Source organism: Pseudophryne corroboree, chromosome 4 (genome assembly GCF_028390025.1).
Source record: "Pseudophryne corroboree isolate aPseCor3 chromosome 4, aPseCor3.hap2, whole genome shotgun sequence".
In the NCBI taxonomy this organism is placed as follows: domain Eukaryota; kingdom Metazoa; phylum Chordata; class Amphibia; order Anura; family Myobatrachidae; genus Pseudophryne; species Pseudophryne corroboree.
Genome location: NC_086447.1, coordinates 821,316,246 through 821,343,043, shown reverse-complemented (window position 1 = coordinate 821,343,043; position 26,798 = coordinate 821,316,246). Strand labels below are relative to the sequence as shown.

The 26,798-nt window shown below is 48.5% G+C and overlaps 1 protein-coding gene across 1 annotated transcript in view; it reads right to left on the bottom strand.

Moving 5' to 3' along the window:
• The window catches only part of BFSP1 (beaded filament structural protein 1), an 82,198-nt gene that overhangs the window by 51,055 nt on the left and 4,345 nt on the right, over positions 1 to 26,798 (bottom strand). Inside the window, exon 2 of the mRNA XM_063919830.1 lies at positions 19,810 to 19,870. Within this exon, the coding sequence (XP_063775900.1) occupies positions 19,810 to 19,870 (61 nt within the window). The remainder of the gene's footprint in view (positions 1 to 19,809; positions 19,871 to 26,798) is intronic.

The window sequence follows — 26,798 nt, the reverse complement described above, 5'->3', positions numbered from 1 at the left end:
ACCGTGGTTTTTTTTTCGTTCTTTATACCGTCGTCATACTAGTTGTTACGAGTATACTACTATCTCTTTATCAACCAGTGTACAGTGCGGTAGTTCACGGCTGTGGCTACCTCTGTGTCGGAACTCGGCAGGCAGTCCGTCCATCCATAATTGTATTATAATATATACCACCTAACCGTGGTTTTTTTTTCGTTCTTTATACCGTCGTCATACTAGTTGTTACGAGTATACTACTATGTCTTTATCAACCAGTGTACAGTGCGGTAGTTCACGGCTGTGGCTACCTCTGTGTCGGCACTCGGCAGGCAGTCCGTCCAACCATAATTGTATTATATACCACCTAACCGTGGTTTTTTTTTCATTCTTTATACCGTCGTCATACTAGTTGTTACGAGTATACTACTATCTCTTTATCAACCAGTGTACAGTGCGGTAGTTCACGGCTGTGGCTACCTCTGTGTCGGCACTCGGCAGGCAGTCCGTCCAACCATAATTGTATTATATACCACCTAACCGTGGTTTTTTTTTCATTCTTTATACCGTCGTCATACTAGTTGTTACGAGTATACTACTATCTCTTTATCAACCAGTGTACAGTGCGGTAGTTCACGGCTGTGGCTACCTCTGTGTCGGCACTCGGCAGCCCGTCCATAATTGTATATACCAGTGACCTAACCGTGGTTTTTTTTTCTTTCTTTATACATACATACTAGTTACGAGTATACTATCTCTTTATCAACCAGTCTATATATTAGCAGCAGACACAGTACAGTGCGGTAGTTCACGGCTGTGGCTACCTCTGTGTCGGCACTCGGCAGCCCGTCCATAATTGTATATACCACCTAACCGTGGTTTTTTTTTCTTTCTTTATACATACATACTAGTTACGAGTATACTATCTCTTTATCAACCAGTCTATATATTAGCAGCAGACACAGTACAGTGCGGTAGTTCACGGCTGTGGCTACCTCTGTGTCGGCACTCCGCAGCCCGTCCATAATTGTATATACCAGTGACCTAACCGTGGTTTTTTTTTCTTTCTTTATACATACATACTAGTTACGAGTATACTATCTCTTTATCAACCAGTCTATATATTAGCAGCAGACACAGTACAGTGCGGTAGTTCACGGCTGTGGCTACCTCTGTGTCGGCACTCGGCAGCCCGTCCATAATTGTATATACCAGTGACCTAACCGTGGTTTTTTTTCTTTCTTTATACATACATACTAGTTACGAGTATACTATCTCTTTATCAACCAGTCTATATATTAGCAGCAGACACAGTACAGTGCGGTAGTTCACGGCTGTGGCTACCTCTGTGTCGGCACTCGGCAGCCCGTCCATAATTGTATACTAGTATCCAATCCATCCATCTGCATTGTTTACCTGAGGTGCCTTTTAGTTGTGCCTATTAAAATATGGAGAACAAAAATGTTGAGGTTCCAAAATTAGGGAAAGATCAAGATCCACTTCCACCTCGTGCTGAAGCTGCTGCCACTAGTCATGGCCGAGACGATGAAATGCCAGCAACGTCGTCTGCCAAGGCCGATGCCCAATGGCATAGTACAGAGCATGTCAAAACCAAAACACCAAATATCAGTAAAAAAAGGACTCCAAAACCTAAAATAAAATTGTCGGAGGAGAAGCGTAAACTTGCCAATATGCCATTTACCACACGGAGTGGCAAGGAACGGCTGAGGCCCTGGCCTATGTTCATGGCTAGTGGTTCAGCTTCACATGAGGATGGAAGCACTCAGCCTCTCGCTAGAAAACTGAAAAGACTCAAGCTGGCAAAAGCACCGCAAAGAACTGTGCGTTCTTTGAAATCCCAAATCCACAAGGAGAGTCCAATTGTGTCGGTTGCGATGCCTGACCTTCCCAACACTGGACGTGAAGAGCATGCGCCTTCCACCATTTGCACGCCCCCTGCAAGTGCTGGAAGGAGCACCCGCAGTCCAGTTCCTGATAGTCAGATTGAAGATGTCAGTGTTGAAGTACACCAGGATGAGGAGGATATGGGTGTTGCTGGCGCTGGGGAGGAAATTGACCAGGAGGATTCTGATGGTGAGGTGGTTTGTTTAAGTCAGGCACCCGGGGAGACACCTGTTGTCCGTGGGAGGAATATGGCCGTTGACATGCCAGGTGAAAATACCAAAAAAATCAGCTCTTCGGTGTGGAGGTATTTCACCAGAAATGCGGACAACAGGTGTCAAGCCGTGTGTTCCCTTTGTCAAGCTGTAATAAGTAGGGGTAAGGACGTTAACCACCTCGGAACATCCTCCCTTATACGTCACCTGCAGCGCATTCATAATAAGTCAGTGACAAGTTCAAAAACTTTGGGTGACAGCGGAAGCAGTCCACTGACCAGTAAATCCCTTCCTCTTGTAACCAAGCTCACGCAAACCACCCCACCAACCCCCTCAGTGTCAATTTCCTCCTTCCCCAGGAATGCCAATAGTCCTGCAGGCCATGTCACTGGCAAGTCTGACGAGTCCTCTCCTGCCTGGGATTCCTCCGATGCATCCTTGCGTGTAACGCCTACTGCTGCTGGCGCTGCTGTTGTTGCCGCTGGGAGTCGATGGTCATCCCAGAGGGGAAGTCGTAAGCCCACTTGTACTACTTCCAGTAAGCAATTGACTGTTCAACAGTCCTTTGCGAGGAAGATGAAATATCACAGCAGTCATCCTACTGCAAAGCGGATAACTGAGTCCTTGACAACTATGTTGGTGTTAGACGTGCGTCCGGTATCCGCCGTTAGTTCACAGGGAACTAGACAATTTATTGAGGCAGTGTGCCCCCGTTACCAAATACCATCTAGGTTCCACTTCTCTAGGCAGGCGATACCGAGAATGTACACGGACGTCAGAAAAAGACTCACCAGTCTCCTAAAAAATGCAGTTGTACCCAATGTCCACTTAACCACGGACATGTGGACAAGTGGAGCAGGGCAGGGTCAGGACTATATGACTGTGACAGCCCACTGGGTAGATGTATGGACTCCCGCCGCAAGAACAGCAGCGGCGGCACCAGTAGCAGCATCTCGCAAACGCCAACTCTTTCCTAGGCAGGCTACGCTTTGTATCACCGCTTTCCAGAATACGCACACAGCTGAAAACCTCTTACGGCAACTGAGGAAGATCATCGCGGAATGGCTTACCCCAATTGGACTCTCCTGTGGATTTGTGGCATCGGACAACGCCAGCAATATTGTGTGTGCATTAAATATGGGCAAATTCCAGCACGTCCCATGTTTTGCACATACCTTGAATTTGGTGGTGCAGAATTTTTTAAAAAACGACAGGGGCGTGCAAGAGATGCTGTCGGTGGCCAGAAAAATTGCGGGACACTTTCGGCGTACAGGCACCACGTACAGAAGACTGGAGCACCACCAAAAACTACTGAACCTGCCCTGCCATCATCTGAAGCAAGAAGTGGTAACGAGGTGGAATTCAACCCTCTATATGCTTCAGAGGTTGGAGGAGCAGCAAAAGGCCATTCAAGCCTATACAATTGAGCACGATATAGGAGATGGAATGCACCTGTCTCAAGTGCAGTGGAGAATGATTTCAACGTTGTGCAAGGTTCTGATGCCCTTTGAACTTGCCACACGTGAAGTCAGTTCAGACACTGCCAGCCTGAGTCAGGTCATTCCCCTCATCAGGCTTTTGCAGAAGAAGCTGGAGGCATTGAAGAAGGAGCTAAAAGGGAGCGATTCCGCTAGGCATGTGGGACTTGTGGATGCAGCCCTTAATTCGCTTAACAAGGATTCACGGGTGGTCAATCTGTTGAAATCAGAGCACTACATTTTGGCCACCGTGCTCGATCCTAGATTTAAAGCCTACCTTGGATCTCTCTTTCCGGCAGACACAAGTCTGCTGGGGTTGAAAGACCTGCTGGTGACAAAATTGTCAAGTCAAGCGGAACGCGACCTGTCAACATCTCCTCCTTCACATTCTCCCGCAACTGGGGGTGCGAGGAAAAGGCTCAGAATTCCGAGCCCACCCGCTGGCGGTGATGCAGGGCAGTCTGGAGCGACTGCTGATGCTGACATCTGGTCCGGACTGAAGGACCTGACAACGATTACGGACATGTCGTCTACTGTCACTGCATATGATTCTCTCAACATTGATAGAATGGTGGAGGATTATATGAGTGACCGCATCCAAGTAGGCACGTCACACAGTCCGTACTTATACTGGCAGGAAAAAGAGGCAATTTGGAGGCCCTTGCACAAACTGGCTTTATTCTACCTAAGTTGCCCTCCCACAAGTGTGTACTCCGAAAGAGTGTTTAGTGCCGCCGCTCACCTTGTCAGCAATCGGCGTACGAGGTTACATCCAGAAAATGTGGAGAAGATGATGTTCATTAAAATGAATTATAATCAATTCCTCCGCGGAGACATTGACCAGCAGCAATTGCCTCCACAAAGTACACAGGGAGCTGAGATGGTGGATTCCAGTGGGGACGAATTGATAATCTGTGAGGAGGGGGATGTACACGGTGATATATCGGAGGGTGAAGATGAGGTGGACATCTTGCCTCTGTAGAGCCAGTTTGTGCAAGGAGAGATTAATTGCTTCTTTTTTTGGGGGGGTCCAAACCAACCCGTCATATCAGTCACAGTCGTGTGGCAGACCCTGTCACTGAAATGATGGGTTGGTTAAAGTGTGCATGTCCTGTTTTGTTTATACAACATAAGGGTGGGTGGGAGGGCCCAAGGATAATTCCATCTTGCACCTCTTTTTTCTTTTCTTTTTCTTTGCATCATGTGCTGATTGGGGAGGGTTTTTTGGAAGGGACATCCTGCGTGACACTGCAGTGCCACTCCTAAATGGGCCCGGTGTTTGTGTCGGCCACTTGTGTCGCTAATCTTACTCACACAGTCAGCTACCTCATTGCGCCTCTTTTTTTCTTTGCGTCATGTGCTGTTTGGGGAGGGTTTTTTGGAAGGGACATCCTGCGTGACACTGCAGTGCCACTCCTAGATGGGCCCGGTGTTTGTGTCGGCCACTAGGGTCGCTAATCTTACTCACACAGCTACCTCATTGCGCCTCTTTTTTTCTTTGCGTCATGTGCTGTTTGGGGAGGGTTTTTTGGAAGGGACATCCTGCGTGACACTGCAGTGCCACTCCTAGATGGGCCCGGTGTTTGTGTCGGCCACTAGGGTCGCTAATCTTACTCACACAGTCAGCTACCTCATTGCGCCTCTTTTTTTCTTTGCGTCATGTGCTGTTTGGGGAGGGTTTTTTGGAAGGGCCATCCTGCGTGACACTGCAGTGCCACTCCTAGATGGGCCCGGTGTTTGTGTCGGCCACTAGGGTCGCTAATCTTACTCACACAGTCAGCTACCTCATTGCGCCTCTTTTTTTCTTTGCGTCATGTGCTGTTTGGGGAGGGTTTTTTGGAAGGGCCATCCTGCGTGACACTGCAGTGCCACTCCTAGATGGGCCCGGTGTTTGTGTCGGCCACTAGGGTCGCTAATTTTACTCACACAGCTACCTCATTGCGCCTCTTTTTTTCTTTGCGTCATGTGCTGTTTGGGGAGGGTTTTTTGGAAGGGACATCCTGCGTGACACTGCAGTGCCACTCCTAGATGGGCCCGGTGTTTGTGTCGGCCACTAGGGTCGCTTATCTTACTCACACAGCGACCTCGGTGCAAATTTTAGGACTAAAAATAATATTGTGAGGTGTGAGGTATTCAGAATAGACTGAAAATGAGTGTAAATTATGGTTTTTGAGGTTAATAATACTTTGGGATCAAAATGACCCCCAAATTCTATGATTTAAGCTGTTTTTTAGTGTTTTTGGAAAAAAACACCAGAATCCAAAACACACCCGAATCCGACAAAAATAATTCGGTGAGGTTTTGCCAAAACGCGTTCGAACCCAAAACACGGCCGCGGAACCGAACCCAAAACCAAAACACAAAACCCGAAAAATTTCAGGCGCTCATCTCTAGTATAAACAGGACATGCACACTTTAACAAACCCATCATTTCAGCCACAGGGTCTGCCACATGACTGTGGCTGAAATGACTGGTTGGTTTGGGCCCCCACCAAAAAAAGAAGCAATCAATCTCTCCTTGCTCAAACTGGCTCTACAGAGGCTAGATGTCGACCTCATAATTTTCTTCCGATTCCTCACCCCTTTCACTGTGTACATCCCCTTCCTCACATAGTATTAATTCGTCCCCACTGGAATCCACCATCACAGGTCCCTGTGTACTTTCTGGAGGCAATTGCTGGTGAATGTCTCCACGGAGCAATTGATTTTCATCAAAATGAATTATAATCATCTTCTCCACATTTTGTGGAAGTAACCTCGTACGCCGATCGCTGACAAGGTGACCGGCTGCACTAAACACTCTTTTGGAGTACACACTGGAGGGGGGGCAACTTAGGTAAAATAACGCCAGTTTGTGCAAGGGCCTCCAAATTGCCTCTTTTTCCTGCCAGTATATGTACGGACTGTCTGACGTGCCTACTTGGATGCGGTCACTCATATAATCCTCCACCATTCTTTCAATGGTGACAAAATCATATGCAGTGACAGTAGACGACATGTCAGTAATCGTTGGCAGGTCCTTCAGGCCGGACCAGATGTCAGCATTCGCTCCTGACTGCCCTGCATCACTGCCAGCGGGTGGGCTCGGAATTCTTATCCTTTTCCTCGCAGCCCCAGTTGTGGGAGAATGTGAAGGAGGAGCTGTTGACGGATCACGTTCCGCTTGACAATTTTCTCACCAGCAGGTCTTTGAACCTCTGCAGACTTGTGTCTGCTGGACAGAGAGATACAACGTAGGCTTTAAACCTAGGATCGAGCACGGTGGCCAAAATGTAGTGCTCTGATTTCATCAGATTGACCACCCGTGAATCCTGGTTAAGCGAATTAAGGGCTCCATCCACAAGTCCCACATGCCTAGCAGAATCGCTCTGTCTTTGCTCCTCCTTCAATCTCTCCTGCTGCTTCTGCAAAAGCCTGATGAGGTGAATGACCTGACTCAGGCTGGCAGTGTCTGAACTGACTTCACGTGTGGCAAGTTCAAAGGGTTGCAGAACCTTGCACAACGTTGAAATCATTCTCCATTGCACTTGAGTCAGGTGCATTCCCCCTCCGTTGCCTATATCGTAGGCAGATGTATAGGCTTGAATGGCCTTTTGCTGCTCCTCTGAAGCATATAGAGGGTTGAATTCCACCTCGTTACCACCTCTTGCTTCAGCTGATGGAGGGGCAGATTCAGGAGTGTTTGCTGGTGCTCCAGTCTTCGGCACGTGGTGGCTGAATGCCGAAAGTGGCCAGCAATTCTTCGGGCCACCGACAGCATCTCTTGCACGCCCTGTCATTTTTTCAAAAATTTTGCACCACCAAATTAATTGATTGTGCAAAACATGGGACGTGCTGGAATTTGCCCTCATGTAACGCACGCACAATATTGGTGGCGTTGTCCGATGTCACAAATCCCCAGGAGAGTCCAATTGGGGTAAGCCAATCTGCGATGATGTTCCTCAGTTTCCGAAAGAGGTTGTCAGCTGTGTGCCTCTTATGGAAAGCGGTGATACAAAGCGTAGCCTGCAGAGGAATGAGTTGGCGTTTGCGAGATGCTGCTACTGGTGCCGCTGCTGCTGTTGTTGCTGCGGGAGGCAATACATCTACCCAGTGGGCTGTCACAGTCATATAGTCCTGAGTCTGCCCTGCTCCACTTGTCCACATGTCCGTGGTTAAGTGGACATTGGGTACAACTGCATTTTTTAGGACATTGGTGACTTTTTCTGATGTCTGTGTACATACTCGGTATCGCCTGCCTAGAGAAGTGGAACCTAGATGGGATTTGGTACCGGGGACACACTACCTCAAGAAATTCCCTGTGAATTAACGGTGGATACCGGACACACGTCTAACACCAACACAGCTGCCAAGACCTGAGTTATCCGCTTGCAACAGGATGACTGCTGTGATATTTCATCTTCCTCGCAAAGGACTGTTGGACAGTCAATTGCTTACTGGAAGTAGTACAAGTGGTCTTCCGACTTCCCCTCTGGGTTGACGATCGATCGACTCCCAGCAGCAACAACAGCAGCTCCAGCAGCAGTAGGCATTACACTCAAGGATCCATCGGAGGAATCCCAGTTAGGAGAGGACTCGTCAGACTTGCCAATGACATGGCCTGCAGGACTATTGGCGTTCCTGTCTAAGGAGGAAATTGACACTGAGGGAGTTGGTGGTGTGGTTTGCAGGAGCTTGGGTACAAGAGGAAGGGATTTAGTTGTCAGTGAACTGCTTCCGCTGTCACCCAAAGTTTTTGAACTTGTCAATGACTTCTGATGAATGCGCTCCAGGTGACGTATAAGGGAGGATGTTCCGAGGTGGTTAACGTCCTTACCCCTACTTATTACAGCTTGACAAAGGCAACACACGGCTTGACACTTGTTGTCCGCATTTCTGTTAACATAATTCCACACCGAAGAGGTGATTTTTTTTGGTAATTTGACCAGGCATGTCAATGGCCATATTGATCCCACGGACAACAAGTGGGACAGGCAGAGGCAACAGCAAGAGGCACTGACAGCCAGCATGTGCTTTTCTGCCCCTCAGGCAATTCTGGGACATTATTTTCATTGAGAAATTGGGAGATTATCAGGTCAGTTTTGGGGCATTATTTTCAATGGCAGATTGGAGGTATTATCAGGTCTGTGGAAGGTCACATTTGGGGCATTATTTTCATTAAGGGATTGGGGGGTTGTGAGGTCAGGTCAGTCGAGGCACACATACTGTTTTAATTTATTTGAATTAAAAAAGTAAATAATTGACTACAGCTACTTCCATAGTGGCTCTACTGTGGAGTAAAGTGTATGAGGGGCTCTACCATGGCATAACATGTAAAAGGGGCTTTAACATGATGTAACGTATATAAGGGGCTCTACTGTGGCATGTGACATAATGTGTTTAAGCAGCTCTACTGTGTGGCGTAACATATATAAGCAGCTCTTCTGTGGTGTAACATGTATAAGCGGCTCTACTGTGGTGTAATGTGTATACTCAGCTCTACTCTTTGGCGTAACGTATATAAGCATTTCTACTGTGTGGCATAACATGTATAAGCAGCTCTAGTATATGGTGCAATGTCAATAACAGTCACTACTGTGTGGTGTGATGTGAATTGGTACTATTATGTATCCATGCCCCAATATGTTAGTTGACTGTTCATATTTTATATATGGGGGCACCCAAATGAAACTTTCGCAAAGAGTTCTACAAGGTCTAGAACTGACCCTGTCACCAATTTAAATATTGTTTCTATTCAAATGTAACATACCATAACATGTTGTCCAGGCCCCCAATTAAGTACAGGGGAAAGGGGTGCCAAAACATACCCTTGCTCTGGGCACCATGGCACCTAGCTACACCTCTGATCGCACGAGCAGCAAAAAGTTGCTGCGTGCGATCAACTCGGAATGACCACCTATGTTCCTTCCAATCCAATCCTTTATAGTGAGCTGAATATCCAGAACCTAGCCCCCCAATTGCTCCCTTTATCCACCTGGGAAGGTGAAGGATATTGTGAAGTGTTGCTGCTTGCCTTAGTGTAGTATTTTAAACATGCTTTTGTTCCCCATTATTTTATTGTAAGTGCATGTATGTATTAAATTTGTGAGTCTAAAAGAATACTGCACTGTTCCATTTTTTCCTCTGTGTCTCTCTAACCCACTCATGCTGCTGAGTGTATAGGGAAGGAGAGGCACATGTTCTTACAGATACACTTCAGGTGGACATAGAGGAAATCTGAAGAATTCTGTGAATCGTTGCTGTTTCCCTAGCTGGATCATTTCAGCCGCACTATTTATCTTCATACTATTGTAATTGTGTATTAAATATCTGATTTTAAAAGGACTACTGCACTATTTATTTTCTTCTATTTGTGTCTCTCCAACCCCTAACTGTTGCCAAGTATATAGGGCAAGGGAGACACATGTTTTCACAGAAAGAGGAGGACATATGCTTTAACGATTTGTTGTCAAGCTGCATTTGAAATCTTTCAGCTGATACTATTCAAGACATGCATGGTGATTTTATTATTTGTGATCATTTGGGACTATTGCTTATACATGTGGATCAGGGGGTCAAGGAGTGGATACTGGAATTAAAACCAGCGGTTTCCAGCTCTTCTCTGGGTGTCAGTCACCGCATTGACTTCTAGTTCTTTTCAAGTTTGGGTTTTAGAGGAGTACCTTCTAAGAATCATAGTTATCAGTGTAAAACACACCCTCTACTTTGGATATGTTTTCTTCCATCCTGGAGCGTGTGGTCCTGATAAGTACTCAGTTGACTGTCATTTTTCAGAATATTAAACATTAGCTGTAATCACAGGCATTGCATAGCCTTTAATTATTTATGTTTTATCTCTTCCTCTGCCCCCCTCTTTCTCTCTATCTCTTTTCTTGTCTCTACCCCCCCCCCCTACACACACACTTACTCTCCACCTCACGCTCTTCTCTCACCCAACACTTTCACAACTCACCCCACCTCTCCTTTTCCTTTCCTATTGTCTCTATCACCACTAGGGTCAGGGGAAACCTGGAGGCCCGCCCCCTTCTCTAGGGACCAGGTTCCAGACTGTGCACCTGAATTATCCTGTACATATGTTACATTATACTATGCAGGACTGTATTTATTTCCTATAGTGCATTGCTGTTATTAGAAAAGACAAAAGGTATTTGTCACAGCGCACTAGAATAAAATATAATACATTTTTATTTTCAATTAAAACACAGATCAACACTAAGGGCTGTAACACACTGGCCAGTTTCTCCCGGATGGCAAAAAGCCGGACAAACTTTGTCCGGATTTTTGCCATCTGGGAGAAACCGGCAGAGTCTCTCACACAGCACGGCTTTGAGCCGTGTCTGTGATGCTGTGCGCATGCGCAGCATTAGACACGGCTTGAGAAAAAAACCGTTGTGTGTGAAAGCTCCCCTTCACACACACGGTTCACTGGCTGCAAAGATGGCCCGGCACCGGCCCGGCAGCTGGACCTTCCAGTGGATACTTCCGGCTGCAACCCGGCAGCTGGGCCGGGGCTGTGCAGTGTGAAAGGACCTGTAGCCTCACACTGTTCATTACAATGCCGGCACAGGAAAAAGCCATCTGGCTTTTTCCCGTCCGGCAAATGCCGGCTCGTGTGTTTTAGCCCTTAAGGGCCCTACACACATAGCGACCAGCCGCCGAGCTGCCCGACGGCCGATATGGCAGACGGGCGACCCAACGGCGGGGGAGGGGAGGGAAGTTTCTTCACTCCCCCCATCACCCGGCTCCATAGCACTGCATGCTACAATGGACGAGATTGTCCATATTGGCCTGCATATTTAAACGAGCCGGCACCAGCAATGAATGAGCGTGGGGCCGCGCATCATTCATCACTGGTGCCTACACACTGAAAGATATGAACGGTATCTTATTCATTAATGAACGAGATCGTTTATATCTTTCACTGGTATCGGCCAGTGTGTAGGGCCCATTACACACATTCCACCTTTATAAAAAAATCAATAAAATGTTCTCTTCCTTATACAAGCTGTTACAAAGTTAAAATATTGTGATACATCATGATGGAAACAAACAATGTGTCTCAGAAGTTGTAACACTAAAGAAGGTACAATGAATTCAAGCACATCTCTTTAGACTTGCCTCCCTCAGCTATTCAGCTGAAATTTAGTCAGTTAGAGCTCCCTTGTTTTATGGTGTGTACAAACGGTGAGATTTTTACTTGCGATTTTGACTATATAGTCAAAATTGCACGGAAAGTTAGTGCAGATCGCAAGCATAGGTGTGCTCAGGGGGGGTTACTGGTGTGCACAGGCACCCCCTAATGTCTGGCACCCCGATCTTACATGCCTGATGCAGCGATCGCCGAGCAGGCTGATTACTGTCCCCTCTGCGCTGCACCCTGTCAGGACTGCATTACCGATCGGAAGCCTGGGTTAATCAAGGGTGCCACTGACATCGGCTTTCAAATTCCCAGCTCCACCTCCATGTACAAAAACAGTGTGATGTGACGTTATTACGTCATGCTGCTCGCATGCCCACCCGTCACACCCGCCACATACACACTTCTCTCCTTCTATGCTATGCCAACGCCAGCTACTGATGAGGAGCAGCATGCAGCCAGGGTTCCTCTTAGGAAGACAAATTCAATACTGGCAGGCAGTCGGCCTCAACATTGACACATCACTTGTTTTTCCAGCAGCGGCAATACTAGTCTGCGACTGTCAGTGTCAGTGAGTGACTGACTTGTAAGTAAGCTGCTGCAGCTTGCAGGAGAAAGAGAGGGGGAGCCAGACCAGGCTGAGGAGGAGCACTGTAATTGCAGTGAGTGCCATCAGGGGTGTTTCTTTGGTGCACAACGCAACATCTGACAATGTATCTGCTTTATTAGGATTGGTACAAAGGTGGATATTTTATATGCGTTGACCATCAATAGATGGTGCTAGACACGCCCAAAAGGTGGTGCTAGACACATCCCTCCGACGGTGCACCCCCTAATAAAATGTGCTGCGCACGCCAGTGATCGCAAGGTGAAAGTCACCTTGCGAGCCCGATGCGATACCGATGCATTGTCCTGCGAGGTCAGTAGCGCAAGCCTAGATAGACTGTGCAGGCAAGTCAATTTTGACTATCTAGTATAAAAGTATAGTCAAAATTGACATTTAGCCAAAATTGCACATAGCCAGTATCGCAAGCACAGTCATCTAGGCTTGCGATACCGACCACAGTACATATCGCATAGTGAGAATCGGGCATAGCCGAAATCTCACCGTGTGTACACACCTTTAGGCTGCTGTTTTTAAGATATTTTTTTCTGGATGTATTCACAGATCAAATTATATATCCACCATGACAATGAAATTGACTCTGGCAGTATATGAAAAAAAGCTTGTTCCTTTTTGTGCTGTCATCTCTTCCTTTTTATGCAGTCATCTCCGGCGGTTACTCGCTTGGAGCTGGCAATCAGGTGTCCTGATGTAGTGTGGATCCAAGGTTTAAAACGTGACGCGTTTCTCTGCCTTCCGCAGATATCAGCGGCTTCTTCAGAAGCGATATAGTATGCCGCTACCGTCAACTTTTTAAGCGCCCGCGGCTTCCCACATGCGCATGCGTATTACATTGCCTCCATACCTTGTTCTGGGTCAGTATATTTTTGGGGGATTGAGGAAGGAAACCCAGGAAGTGCGGTGATATTTCTTGCTGAGTGTGTGGAGAAGTACACTGAGGGCTAGGGAGGCCAATCTCCGGCTCTTTTTCTCAATCCCGGGTATTGGGATTGAAAATGATCAATTCCGGGATACTCGGGATTGAGTTGAAGATTTTAAAATTAAAATCTTCAGTGCCTCCCCATTCCCGGACACGCCCGGCCCACAGAACTACTCACCATCCTCTGGGATGCAAGTGGCGAGGTGCGGTCCTTGCAGTGCGGACGCCTGGTGTCAGACCTCTGACTTCACGTCACTCTGCGCAGTGCACACAGCATGGGGCAGGGGGAGCGGGGAGGAGGGAGCTGGGCATCGTCTGAGCCTCCTGAGGACGCTCAATGCTGCCCAGCATTGAAAATAGAAGGGTGCTTTCTAATCCCGAAATCCCTGTGATTGGAAGCTCCAATCCCGGGATTGAATTCCTGACATTTTTAGGCCTAAATCCCAGGATCCCACCAATCCTGATCCCTGGATTGGCCACCCTACTGAGGGCTGCGTGTGATCCAGCAGCTCCAGTGAGATTGCAGTACACATGCAGCCCTCGGTGTACTTCTCCACAGACTCAGCAATTTAATTTCATGGTGGATATACAATTTGATCTGTGAATACATCCAGAAAAAAATGTATTTTAAAAACGGTAGCCTAAAACAAGGGAGCTCTATTTGACTAAGGGGGAGATGTACTAAGCAGTGATAAAAGTGGAGAAGTGAGCCAGTGGAGAATTTGCCCATGGCAACCAATCAGCATTGACATAACATTTATAATTTGCATAATGTAAAAGTATACCGAGTGGTTGGTTGCCATGGGCAACTTCTCCACTGGTTCACTTCTCCACTTTTATCACTGCTTAGTACATATCCCCCTTAATCAGCTAAATAGATGCGGGAGGCAAGTCTCAAGAGATGTACCTGAATTCACTGTATCTTCTTTATTGTTACAATTTCTGAGACACATTGTTTCCATCATGATGTATCACAACATTGTAACAGCTTGTATAAGGTAGAGAACATTTTCCTGAGGTGGAATGTGTGTTAGTGTTGATCTGTGCTTTAATTGAAAATAAAAATTGATTAGATTTTATTCTAGTGCGCTGTGACAAATACCTTTTTCTTTTCTATTGATTTCCTGAGGGTTGAGTATCCCTCATGTCAGAAACAGCAAAATAATAGAAATACATAATTTTGATCGGACAGTTGATAATTTAATTTGTATTGCTGTTATTAATCTGGTACATTATCATGTATGCGCTAGCAGTATTTACTATATATATATTTACTAGGTGCTTCATCGCGCCCTATGGGCGCTCTTAACACCGTCGTAAGGGGCTACGCCCCCTTAACCCCTGTACGCCGTTCAATATATGTATTATATGAAGTATTACCTGCATTCCTAGTTTTGTGAGCGGTTCGATATTGCACAATTAAAGGGCGTTGGATGGTGAAGGGGCGTTGGATGGTGAAGGGGCGTAGGCCCTTGCGACGGTGTGAACAGCGCCTGCAGGGCACACTGTACAGAATGCAGCGGGTGCGGGGGGGAAAGCGGATGGGGTCGTTAGGCGCTGCGGGTGGGGATGTGCGGGGGAGTGGGATCCAGAGGCGGTATGGGTGGGGGAGGGTGGGGGGTGCCGCGGGTAGGGGAGGGGCAGGTACGGGGTTCTGGGGGCTGGGTGAGGGGGTTCCGGAGGGGCTGCAGGTGGGGAAGGGGTGAGTGCGCTGCTGGTGGGGTAGGGGGTTCCGGAAGAGATGTGCATTGGGGAGGGGCAGGTGCGGGGGTGCAGCAGATGGGGGAGGGGGTCCAGAGGCGGTACAGGTGGTTGAGGGGCGGGTGCAGTGGGGCAGCGGGTGGGATAGGGGGTCAGGATGTGCTGCGGGTGAGGGAGGGGCGGTTGCGGGGGTTGACAGTGGATGGGGGAGGGTGTCTGTAGAGGCTGTGGAGGGGGGGTGGATGGGGGGTCTGTGGTTGGGAGGGTCTGTGGTTGAGGGAGGGGCAGGGCAGTGGGGGCCGTGGCTGGTGTAGGGGGTCTGGAGGGTCCGCATGTGAGGGAGGGGTGGTGGTGCGGCGGAAGGTGGAAGAGTCCAAAGGCGCTACAGGTGGTGAATGGGCAGGTGCGGCGGGTAGGGGAGGGGCAGGTACGGGGATCTGGCGGATGGGGGAGGGGGTTCCTAGAGGCGCTGCTGTGGGGAAGGGGCGAGTGCGCCGTGTGTGGGGGAGGGGCAGGTGCAGCACATGGGGTTGGGAGGTGCTGCGGGTGGTGGAGGGGCGGGTGCAGTGGGGCAGGCTGTCAGAAGGTGGTGCGGGTGGGGAAGGGGTGAGTGTGCTGAGGGTGGGGTAGGGGGTCCAGAAGCGATGCATGTGGGGGAGGAGCAGGTGCGGGAGTGTGGCAGATGGGGGAGGGGGTCTGGAGGCACTGCGGGTGGTTGAGGGGTGGGTGCAGTGGGATAGGAGGTCAGGAGGTGGTGCGGGTGGGGTTGGTTGCGGGGAATGACTGCGGATGGGGGAGGATGTCTGTAGATGTTGTGGGTCTCCTGCGGATGGGGGTGTGCGGATGGGATGTTCTGTGGATGAGGGAGGGGCAGCGGAGTGGGGTGCATGGGTGGTGTAGAGGGTCTGGAGGCGCTGCGTGTGGGGGAGTGGCAGGTACGGGGGATGGTGAAAGGGTCCGAGGGCAGTGCGGGTGGTGGATGGGTGGCTGCGGGTGTGCTGCAGGTGCGGTATGGGGTGCGGTATGGGGTGAGGAGGCGTTGCGTGTGGGGGATGTGCGGCTGCGGGGGTTGACGGTGGATGGGGAAGGGTGTCTGTAGAGGCTGGGGGGTCTGGAGGCGCGGAATGTGGGGGTGGGGTGGTGGTGCAGCGGATGGTGGAAGGTGGTGGATGGGCGAGAGTGGGGGTGCCACAGGTGGGGTAGGGGGTAAGGAGGCGCTGGGGATGGTTGTCCATTAGCAGCAGCAGGTCCGCAGGCCACCCAGGCGCAGTGTCAGGGTAACTGTGGGGTGTCCCTGCTCCCGCGTGAGGCGCTCTGCCTCACATTTCCTCCGCCCCCCCAGCCAGGCACATGTCCCCCCCCCCCAGCCAGGCACATCTCCCCCCCAGCCAGGCACATGTACAGTATATCCCCACCCCCCAGCCAGGCACATGTGTGTCCCCCACGCCAGGCACACCTCCCTCGGCAGCTGGGGAGCACAGCAGTGTGCGCTGTCCCCGCTGCCGCGTGAGCCGCACATCTCCCCCGCGAGGCACATGTCCCCCCCGCCAGGCAGACCTTCCCCCTCGGCAGGCACATCTCCCCCCCAGGGCGCCAGGCACATCTTTCCCGCTGTACCTGGAGGTCCGGACGGAGGGTTGCCTCTCTCCTCACTGGGCAGACGGCAAGAGAGAGGCGCCGGGGCTCAGGCGGGGAGCGGGAGTGACAGGTGCTTGGCTTCAGACAGAGCGTCGCCTCCCGCCCTCACATCTTCGGCGCGGGTCTGGGGGGAGAAGGGTGTGTGACATCAGTAGCTTAGCCCACATCTGTGACTCCGCCCAGCGTTACGGGCAGGCACAGAGTCACAGACTTGGGCTAATATATAGGAGATCATGGGGATCAGTATGAGATCCCGGTGCATGGGATCCCGACGCTCGAAATACCGACGCTGGGATCCCGATGTGGAAGAAGCTGACAAGGGTGAGTAAGGGGCATTCTCCCCTCTCCCCAATCCCCTAATCCTAACGCTCCCTACCTACAGCCTAACCCTAACCTTACACCTTGGTGCCTAACCCCATCCACCCCTCGGAGGTGCCTAAACCTAACCCCATTGTACCCGTTGCCTAAACCTAACAGTACCACCATAGCCTAATCCTAACCATAACCCCCCCCCCTTATCTGTGGTGCGCCATGGTCTGTCCTCGAGTGGTATCCCGGCTGGTGGTATTCCAGTGCCGGGATGGTGCACCCATTTTAGATGCCGGTGTCGGCAATCAGAATAGGGTCAGTATTCCTGAGTCAATATTCTGACAATATTCGGAATATTCCTGACTGCTTCCGTTATCAAGGGGCCCAAACCATACCCTAATGTTTAGCCAAGACTCTACACATGCTCCCCAGCCACTGCATACCCCCGATGGGCCCTTAACACCCCAATCCAACACTAATCACCATCCCCTCACTCTCTCCTGTGTACTCTGACATTGGTAGGGATGAAGCAAACAGTCATTCTGCCCCGGCAGTCCTGATGAAAAGCTTAGTAAATTTAATATCAACACTATTAACTTTTTTTTTTCTTTGATTTTCCTCTTTAACATTTAATTTGTTGCCCTTAATGGAATTTTTTTATTGATTTATTAGCAACAGATACTGTATCTTGGTGCCAGTCGTACAGCTATGAAATATAAGTGAGCGGATACAATGATCCGAGCCCTGGTCTCATTGGTACAATTAGTTATACAGTTCAGGACACAATGAGAGCAGTGAAATGCCAAAGTGAAATATGACACGGAGCCATTGTAAGATCATGTGGCACATGCAGCTGTTCCATGTGATAGAATGCTTCTTCGCCTTCGTCCGAATGGCACAATTAATCCTGCACCCAGTTTTTTCAACAGCAAGAACAAATAATCTGCATTTGCAAATCGCACTTGCTGGATAAATACAGATGAATATAGTTTTCACATAAGAATGAAAGATTATATACAGGGACACAAGTACAGTAGCTGCACCTGGGCAAAAATATGCTGCACTGGTGGTGGGACATATGTAACATGTGCAAAGAGAGTTACATTTGCTAAGGGCGAGTCCAAACGCAGATCTAAATTGTAGTGTAAATTTATCTGTTCAGCCTTTGTGGGCTACATGCAAAAGCAGCCAGTATTTATCCTGCATGAAAAATAAATAATGTATTTGCACCCCTTGCAGTGCCTCATCATTTGTTCCAGGTGCTAAATTACTTTTTTTCTTTGTTCCCATCTCAGAATTATCCCCATAGTGTCTTACTTGTCTTACTGCATATGAACATGTTCACATCTATAGGGCTATATCCTACTGTATTTGTTGTGATGTTCTTGCCCTAACCATACCTCCCAACATGACCCTCTCCAGGAGGGACAAAATGCTCTGCTCCTGGATTTTCTCTTTTTTCATGATTGCCGGCATCTGTGTTGAACAGGCTAATGGATAAGAAAGGTGTTTCAGCTCAGGTGATGGCAATTATAACTTAAGAGGGAAGTCCAGAAGCAGAGCATTGTGTCCCTCATGGAGAGGGTCATGTTGGGAGGTATGGCCCTAACAAGTAAGTGCAGCTACAGTATATACCACACTTACTGTACTGCCAAGACCAAAGGGCGGTGTACAAAAATCCACAAATCTAGGGCAAGATATTTCCGCAAGGTGGGTAAGTGTCAATGCCGGCGTCTGTGTATGCCATTGCAGCGGCAACTCACCCCCTAGCGTGCAGGTGCAACTTAATTGGATTAAACCCATAGATTGTGTACTCGAATAAATGCACTGGTAGGACAGTAGGTGGCGCTATTTCCCAAATTGTGACAGTTTACTCTCTTGTGGAATCTGTTTTTTTTTATAATAATGTTATGTTGTGAAATTTTACCTATACTGGTCACAGTAATGTTTATCCCCTTCTTTCCCTGGGCACTTATGCTTGCCGTGAGATGCATATTCCGTGACAGTAATATATAAATGATTTTAATATATCCTGTAATTAAATTTTGTACAAGCAGAGTTCTGACGTCTTTCTCTTTTGCACGCCCATACTGGGCGTAATTCAGTAAGGATTGCAAATTCTGCTGGGGGCCGCCCATCGCAGGGCAAGACCGCCAAGCATGCTACCAGCCACCTCCCCCCCTTCAACAAGCAGATATTGCAATCGCATTGCAATTTCTGCTTGTTAGCAGAAATAGAGGAGGCCTCCTACCAGCGCCCGCAGGAGACTCGCCCGTCATCTTCCCAATCGCGGCAGCTGCGTGTGACTTCATGCAGCCGCCACGATCACACTTACAACACGCCCCCATTCTTGCCGCACCGCTCTTCGTTTGTTCGGCTCCGCCACCGCAGCGCTCCGTCTCCTCCCTGGAAATTAAGTGTTGCCCATCCCCCCACCCCGGTACCGCGACCGCCTCTGCCTGATTGACAGGCAGAGGCGATTGCATTTTCTCCGCCCCCCCCAGAAAATGCGGGCGCAGGATGGGCGCTGTGCATGCACCCACATCTTTTTCTCAATAATTACGGTTGGATCGCACACTGCGATCCAACCTGAATTAGGCCCACTATACTGTATGTAAACAATACATCTAGACTCTTCAGGACTATTTTACCAGTCTTAAAACCATCTCAGGACCAGGCAGCAAAATTAAGCTAGGAATCCATATGATGTAGTGAATTACATACAAGTTTTTGTTGTCATGCTTTTAATTGTAGAACATTATAATGCGTGAGGAAATACCCAGTAACCATTTCAATTCTGGTTCATCAAGACATATACAATACATAAGTGAAACAATATATTAGAACACGCTTTGCTCCAGACTTGCAGCCATTTTATGGCCAACACAAAAGCTCACGTGTCACCATCTTACCTTGTTCAGTCCGTCAAGATTGTCTTTCAGAAGCAATTGATACTCATATTCATTTTTATATCTGTGAATCACAAAAAAACAGTAAGAGACCAAATAAACTATGGCAATGAGATAGACACTGAAGCCTAAGTATACCTGCGTACATTTCATACCTGCCTGATTCTCAGTCGCACGCAGCAGCGTCTATGTCTGCCGCTGTACATCTGGGAAAGCAAACAATGACACACCAGTATCACTTCCATAATATGCCCACTGAATGTACCAGTTTAGCATGCACTAGTAGCCACCTCCCAGTCACTAGTAGCCACTTCCCGGTCACTAGTAGCCACTTCCTAGTCACTAGTAGCCACCTCCCAGTCACTAGTAGCCACTTCCCAGTCACTAGTAGCCACTTCCCAGTCATTATTAACCACCTCCCAATTTCTAGTAGCCACCTCCCAGTCACTAGTAGCCACTTCCCGGTCACTAGTAGCCACTTCCTAGTCACTAGTAGCCACCTCCCAGTCACTAGTAGCCACTTCCCAGTCACTAGTAGCCACTTCCCAGTCATTATTAACCACCTCCCAATTTCTAATAGCCACCTCCCAGTCACTAGTAGCCACTTCCCAGTCATTATTAACCACCTCCCAATTTCATATAGCCACCTCCCAGTCACTAGTAGCCACTTCCCAGTCACTAGTAGCCACCTCCAGTCGCTAGTAGCTACCTCTAAGTCATAAGTAGCCACCTGGCTCCCAGTCACTAGTAGCTAGCTCCCAGTTACAAGTAACCACTTCCCAATCACTAGTAACCACCCTCCTAGTCACTACCCAGGAACGGCCATCACTTTTCTACCACCTTTCTGATAACCCCTGTACCAGTCACAGCAGCGCTTTTGTGACGCATGCGACATAGGGGTTTTCAGAAAATGTATGCATATGCACAGTCACAAATAGGTGCTAAATAACGTTAACATTGTGTGCGGTTTGGATATGGCTCAGCATCACGCCCTTAGTGAGAGATTTGCTTTACGGCAGATTGGGAGCACAGGAGATCTTCCCGTAATACTACAGCCTTGTGGACACTATCACTATGGACTGAGCTGGATGCATTTACAAATGTGATTCAATTTCTTTGGCTAAAATCTAGAGCAGTGGTTCTCAAACTCGGTCCTCAGGACCCCACACAGTGCATGTTTTGCAGGTAACCAGCAAGTGCACAGGTGTATTAATTACTCACTGACACATTTTAAAAGGTCCACAGGTGGAGCTAATTATTTCACTTGCGATTCTGTGAGGAGAACTGCAAAACATGCACTGTGTGGGGTCCTGAGGACCGAGTTTGAGAACCTGTGATCTAGAGGAACAGTTTCAACAATTTTTTTCTAATTATATGAGTACAGAACATGTAAATTATTAGTGATTTAGAGGGAGATGTGTCAAACCTTCTAAAGAAGAGAGAGTTAGAAAAATTCCCACCAGCACCCAATCATGTTCTAGCTAGCATCTAATAGACTGTACTTGATAAATGCTAGCAACAGTAGAAGCTGATTGGTTCATATGGTCAACTTCCCATTTGTCCACTTCTCCACTGTTAAGAAGATTTAATACATTTCCACCCTAATCATGGTTTTCTGCTGATAGATTATCTTTAATCATGTTCTCTATTTCAGCACATAGGGCCTTATTCAGACCTGACCGCTGCTGTGTTCCGCAGCGCAAATCGGCAAACTGCACACACATAGCATCCACAGGGTGGACGCATCAAACATTGAGTCTGCAGCATTCCAGAATGATGCAGCTGCAATGTGATTGACAGTGGAGAGCAGTCATGGGGCGGTGAGGCGGCGATGGGGGCGGGGTGTGGCGAGCCAAACGGGGCATGCCGGGAGCATTTTTGTGGCAGCTGCATGACGTCACACGCAGCCGTTCCTTTTTAAAAAATGGCGGCGGACCGCCTGACTGCACAGCAAGGCTGCGCTGCCAGGGGCCAACCTTAGTTTGATGTGTCCACCCTGTGCTGGGCGGCCCCAGCACGTGAGTAGATGGACGCAGATCTTGCTGCGTATGCAGTGATCTGCGTCCATCTCTGAATAACCGCCATAGACATTTATATAATAATTCTCTAAGATCTGTCCCATCTCCAAATCTCATGTTCAATGGGAGGCGGGTGCGTAACCCAACAGCTCCAACTGCTAGGGAGGGGTGTGGTTCATTGTGTCGCCCCTAACTAGGTCAACAGTCATTAGATCAACCACTATTGGTCGACAGTGACTAGGTTGACACCTGAAATAGGTCATCATGTCGACATGGAAAAGGTCAACATGGAAAAAGGTCAACATGAGTTTTTTTATGTTTTGGGTGTCGCTTTCTTCATAAAGTAACCAAGAACCCCAATTAGTGCACCGTATCCCCTCGCATGGCTCGCTTAGCTCGCCATGCTTCAGGCTAGGTGCCTCGCTGCGCTCAGCACAGGTTACTATTCCCAATCGTTGTCCACGTGAATCGTAAAAATATGAAAAAGTTGAAAAAATAAAAAAATTGTGAAATGTCAGCCTTTTCATGTGTCGACCTTTGCCATGTCGACCTACTGACCATGTAGACCTAAAGGCCATGTCGACCTAAAGCATGTCGACCAATAGTGGTTGACCTAATGGCTGTTGACCTAAGTGTGGTTGACCTAAAGACCAGATATTGAAACTAGGGAGAGGAGGACCCACCCAGCTGCCTGGAAACAGGGTAAGTATGGGAGAGGGTGGAACCAAGCAAGGAAGGCATAACAGAGTAGTGGGGGGAGGACAGAGCAGCAGATAGAAAGCGGGCAGGGGCTGGGCAGAACTGGGAACAGACTGTGGTGACCCGACATCCTATTACTAGTATTAACTAGTACAGAAAAATCAATCTTAAAGCAGAAGGTAGCCACATGCTAAATAATAAAGGGGCATGGTCTAAAAAAGGGGCATGGTCACACAATAGTAATAATGCCTACAGTAGTATCACCCCTAATACACATAATGCCCACAGTAGTATCACCCCATAATACACATACTGCCCACAGCAGTAGTGCCCCTTATACAATGCCCACAGTAGTAGTGCTCCTTATGCAATGTCCACTGTACTCATAGTGCCCACAGTGGTAGTTCCTCTTATATAGAGCCCAATGTAGTGGTGCCCCTTATGCAATGCCCCCAGTAGTAGTGCCCCTTATGTCCCCAGGAGTGATGCCCCTTATGAAGTGCCCTCTTTATAATTCCCTCATTAGTAGTGCCCCCATTAGTAATGCCCTTAATGGTAATGCGCCTGTGTACTAATGCCCCCAGTAGTAATGTCGCCTTTAGTAATGCCCCCAGTAGTTTGGCCCCAAGTGATAATGTCCCTGCAGTTATGACCCCAGTAGTTTACCCCCCCTTTAGTTTAGCCTCCCAGTGGTAATGCCCCCAGTAGTTTAACCCCCATGTAGTTTAGCCCCCCCTGTAGTTTAGCCACCAGTGGTAATGCCCCCTGTAGTTTAGCCCCTGCAGTTATGCCCCCAGTAGTTCAGCCCTCCAGTAGTAATGCCCCCAGTAGTTTGACCCCTGTAGTTTAGCCCACATGTAGTTTTCCCCAGTAGTTAGCCCCTGTTAGTAATGCCCCCAGTAGTTTAGCCCCCAAGTAGTAATGCCCCCAGTAGTTTAGCCCCTGTAGTTATGCCCCCAGTAGTTTAGCCCTGTAGTTATGCCCCCAATTGTTTAGCCCCCAGTAGTTTGGCAACCTTGTGGTTTAGCCCCCAGTAGTGATGCCCCCCTGAAGTTTGCCCCCTTCTAGTTTTGCCCCCAAGTATTAATGCACCCAGTAGTTTAGCCCCTGTAGTTATGCCCCCAGCAGCTTGCCCTCAGTAGTTACCCCTCTTGTAGTTTGCTCCCAGTAGTTTGCCCCCTTGTAGCTTGCACCCAGTAGCTTGCTCCCAGTAGTTAGCCCCCTTGTACTTTGCCCCCTTATAGTTTGCCACCAGCAGTTTGCCCCCAGTAGAAGCACTCACACATAAAAAAAAAACAACAAAAAACAACAAACCATACTCACTGAGCCCTGCTCCCGCATCCGACCGCTGCAGTCCTCCTGACGTCCACTCCTCGGCACTGTGGGAAAGACGTCATGATGTCTCTCCCATACCGTGCACTGACAGAGCCGGAAGTAGTGAGCTCCTGCCTCCGGTTTCTCCCTGCGTTGCTGGGCGCACATCGGGTTAGGTGCGCTCCGTCTCCAAGTGGAACTGACGGAACACAGTTCCGCCCTGTTTCGGCTCCCTTTAACCCCTGTTTATAGCACACCACAGAACCTATGCCAGCCACAGGGCAACTCAAAAGTCCTAGTTGTCTTGTTTGTCCACACAATAGACATGAGATGTACTAAGCCTTGGAGAGTGATAAAGTACTAACTGCCATTTTACTGACTGTGTTTGAAAAATTACAGGAGCTGTTGGATGGTCATTTATCACTCTCCACTTTATCACTCAACAAGGCATAGTACCCCTGCCCCTAATAGAAAGCCAAATTGAACATCCCAAGACCAAGCGGCCTTTTGGAATAACTGTAGTCTGTAAGCGATGTTGAGAACTGACTGCACACAAAGGCCATCAATGACCACCTTCGAAATACATTTACTTATGTATAAAAACACCAAGAAACCAGTACAAAGTTTTAAGCAAACAAATCAATTTTACTTGTCTATCAATATGCAACAAAACATGGAGAGAAATCATTGTCTGATGAACTTAATATTTTTGCATACTTTCATATACTGTTTGTACAGGGGCTGGCAACTTTTAGCCTGGGGGGCAAGTCCAGAGCACTGGCCCATAAGTAATGGCGCCATCTTAAATGTTTAAAAAAAAAAATGAATAAAAAAAAATTAGGCCTGGTGTAAATTATCCCAAAGATACTTTATTATAAATTTGTCAGTGCGGCCGCGGCTTCAGCAGAGCTGTGTAGTGCAGGGGTGGCCAACCAGTCAGTGGCAAAGAGCCAGAAAAGATCTGTAGTCAAGGGTAAGAGCCATATCATGCGCGCGCCTAAGGCGCGCAAGCAAAAATGGGGACGTGGCATAGTTGTCACAAAGCCACACCCCATTTTTATGTTCACACCTTTTGGTTTGACGTTTGTAGGAGTATGACCTTGTGTCATAACCCCATTTTTAGTCATGTTGTACAGTGCCACATACAAATAAAGCCCCTGTACAGTGCCACATACTGTACATATAAAAACACCAAAAAATGGGTGCTTCCACAGTGCCAAATACACATATGCCCCCACAGTGCCAGATACATATATATCCCCACAGTGCCAGATACATATATGTCCCCACAGTGCCAGATACATATATTCCTCCAGATACATACTGTATATGTCCCCATAGTGCCAGATATGCCCCCACTGCCAGAAACACATCTCCCCAGTGCCAGATATGCCCCCAGTGTAAGATGCACATGTGTGCCAGATATGTCCCCCAATGCCATATATACCCCCAGTGCCAGATACACATGTCCGCCCAGTGCCAGATATGCCCACAGTGCCAAATATGCCCACAGTGCCACATACACATGTCCCCCCAGTGCCAAATATGCCCCCACTGTCAGCTACACATCTCCCCATTTCCAGATATGCCCCCACTGCCAGCTACACATCCCCCCAGTGCCAGATATGCCCCCAGTGCCAGAAACACATGTCCTCCAGTGTCAGATACACGTCCCCCCAGTGCCAGATATGCCCCCAGTGTAAGATACACATGTCCTCACACTGCGCCCCCCAAGTGCTGCTCACCGCCGCGCTGCTTTGCTCAGTCTGCTGCTTGTGAGGGGAGGAGAGCACAGCGTGCGCATCTCCTGCCCCTCAGTCTCCACTCTCCAGTGGCATTGATTCTCTCTAATTAGGCGCCGGTTCGTGAGCCAATCAGAGTTCGTGGACTGGCAACTAAGACTCCTGATTGGCTGCCGGTCCGCGAGCTCTGATTGGCTCACGGGCCGGCGCCGGGCACTGCAGATTAGTGCAACGGGAGGCAGCGCAGGAGCTTACGAGCCGCATGCGGAGATAGAAAGAGCTGCATGCGGCTCGAGAGCTGCTGGTTGGCCACCGCTGGTGTAGTGGAAGGTGGCGGCAGTAGCCAGCCTGCCTCTGTGTTTGTAACAGGCGTGCCAGCTAATATTAAAACATTCAGTGGATCAACTAATGCAGCAGCTACAGAACCTGGATGAAGGGGGTGTTAGTTTAGTTTTGACACCTTTTGAGCCTACTATCTGCTCATATTAAGTGTAATAATGCCACAGTTGGGGTAGGCTCCCACACATGCTCCAAAGAGCTAAAGGGGGTATACCGGAAGGACAGACTTCAAGTCCGGGCTCTACCCGAATAATGCATTAGGGTCCAGCAATGCAGTGTTCTAACGCTGACTACACTGCTTGTTCTATAATTGTCACTGATGGTGGCGCGCGACCCTTTAGATTGCTAATAGTTAAAATTGGGCCACTTGAGATGTGTAGTCTCATTAAGCTGATGGACCAGATTTGCCCAGCTAGTCATCTACAGACAGAAAAAAGACCAAAAATTAATGCAACATAAATATATTTTTTTATTTATTTTGCTCTCTGTAGTGTAGTATACTGTAGTTTAGTGTAGAGTAGCATAGTATAGTGTAGAGTGCAGTGTCAGGCTGGGGCATGAAGGGCACACCAGGGGACTGTAGTGATAGGGGCCAATACTTAGGGGTGTGGCAAGTCTCTAGAGGGGGTGCTGCCAGCCTCCAGAGGCAAGAAATACACCATGGAGTAGACCTAATTGGGTTGTCTGGTTGTGAACTGTAATCTCTAACACAAAGAAGTCAGTATGTTCACTTCCTTCCCAAACTCATTTTGGAGCTCAACAGAGGCCACTGGAGAGCCATGTTCTTCTACAAGAGTGGTCTGTGACAGTAGGAGAGTTTTGACTGAGTGCAAGCTGCTTTTGGGGAGAAAGCACTATACCGAACCACTGTGAGTTTGCA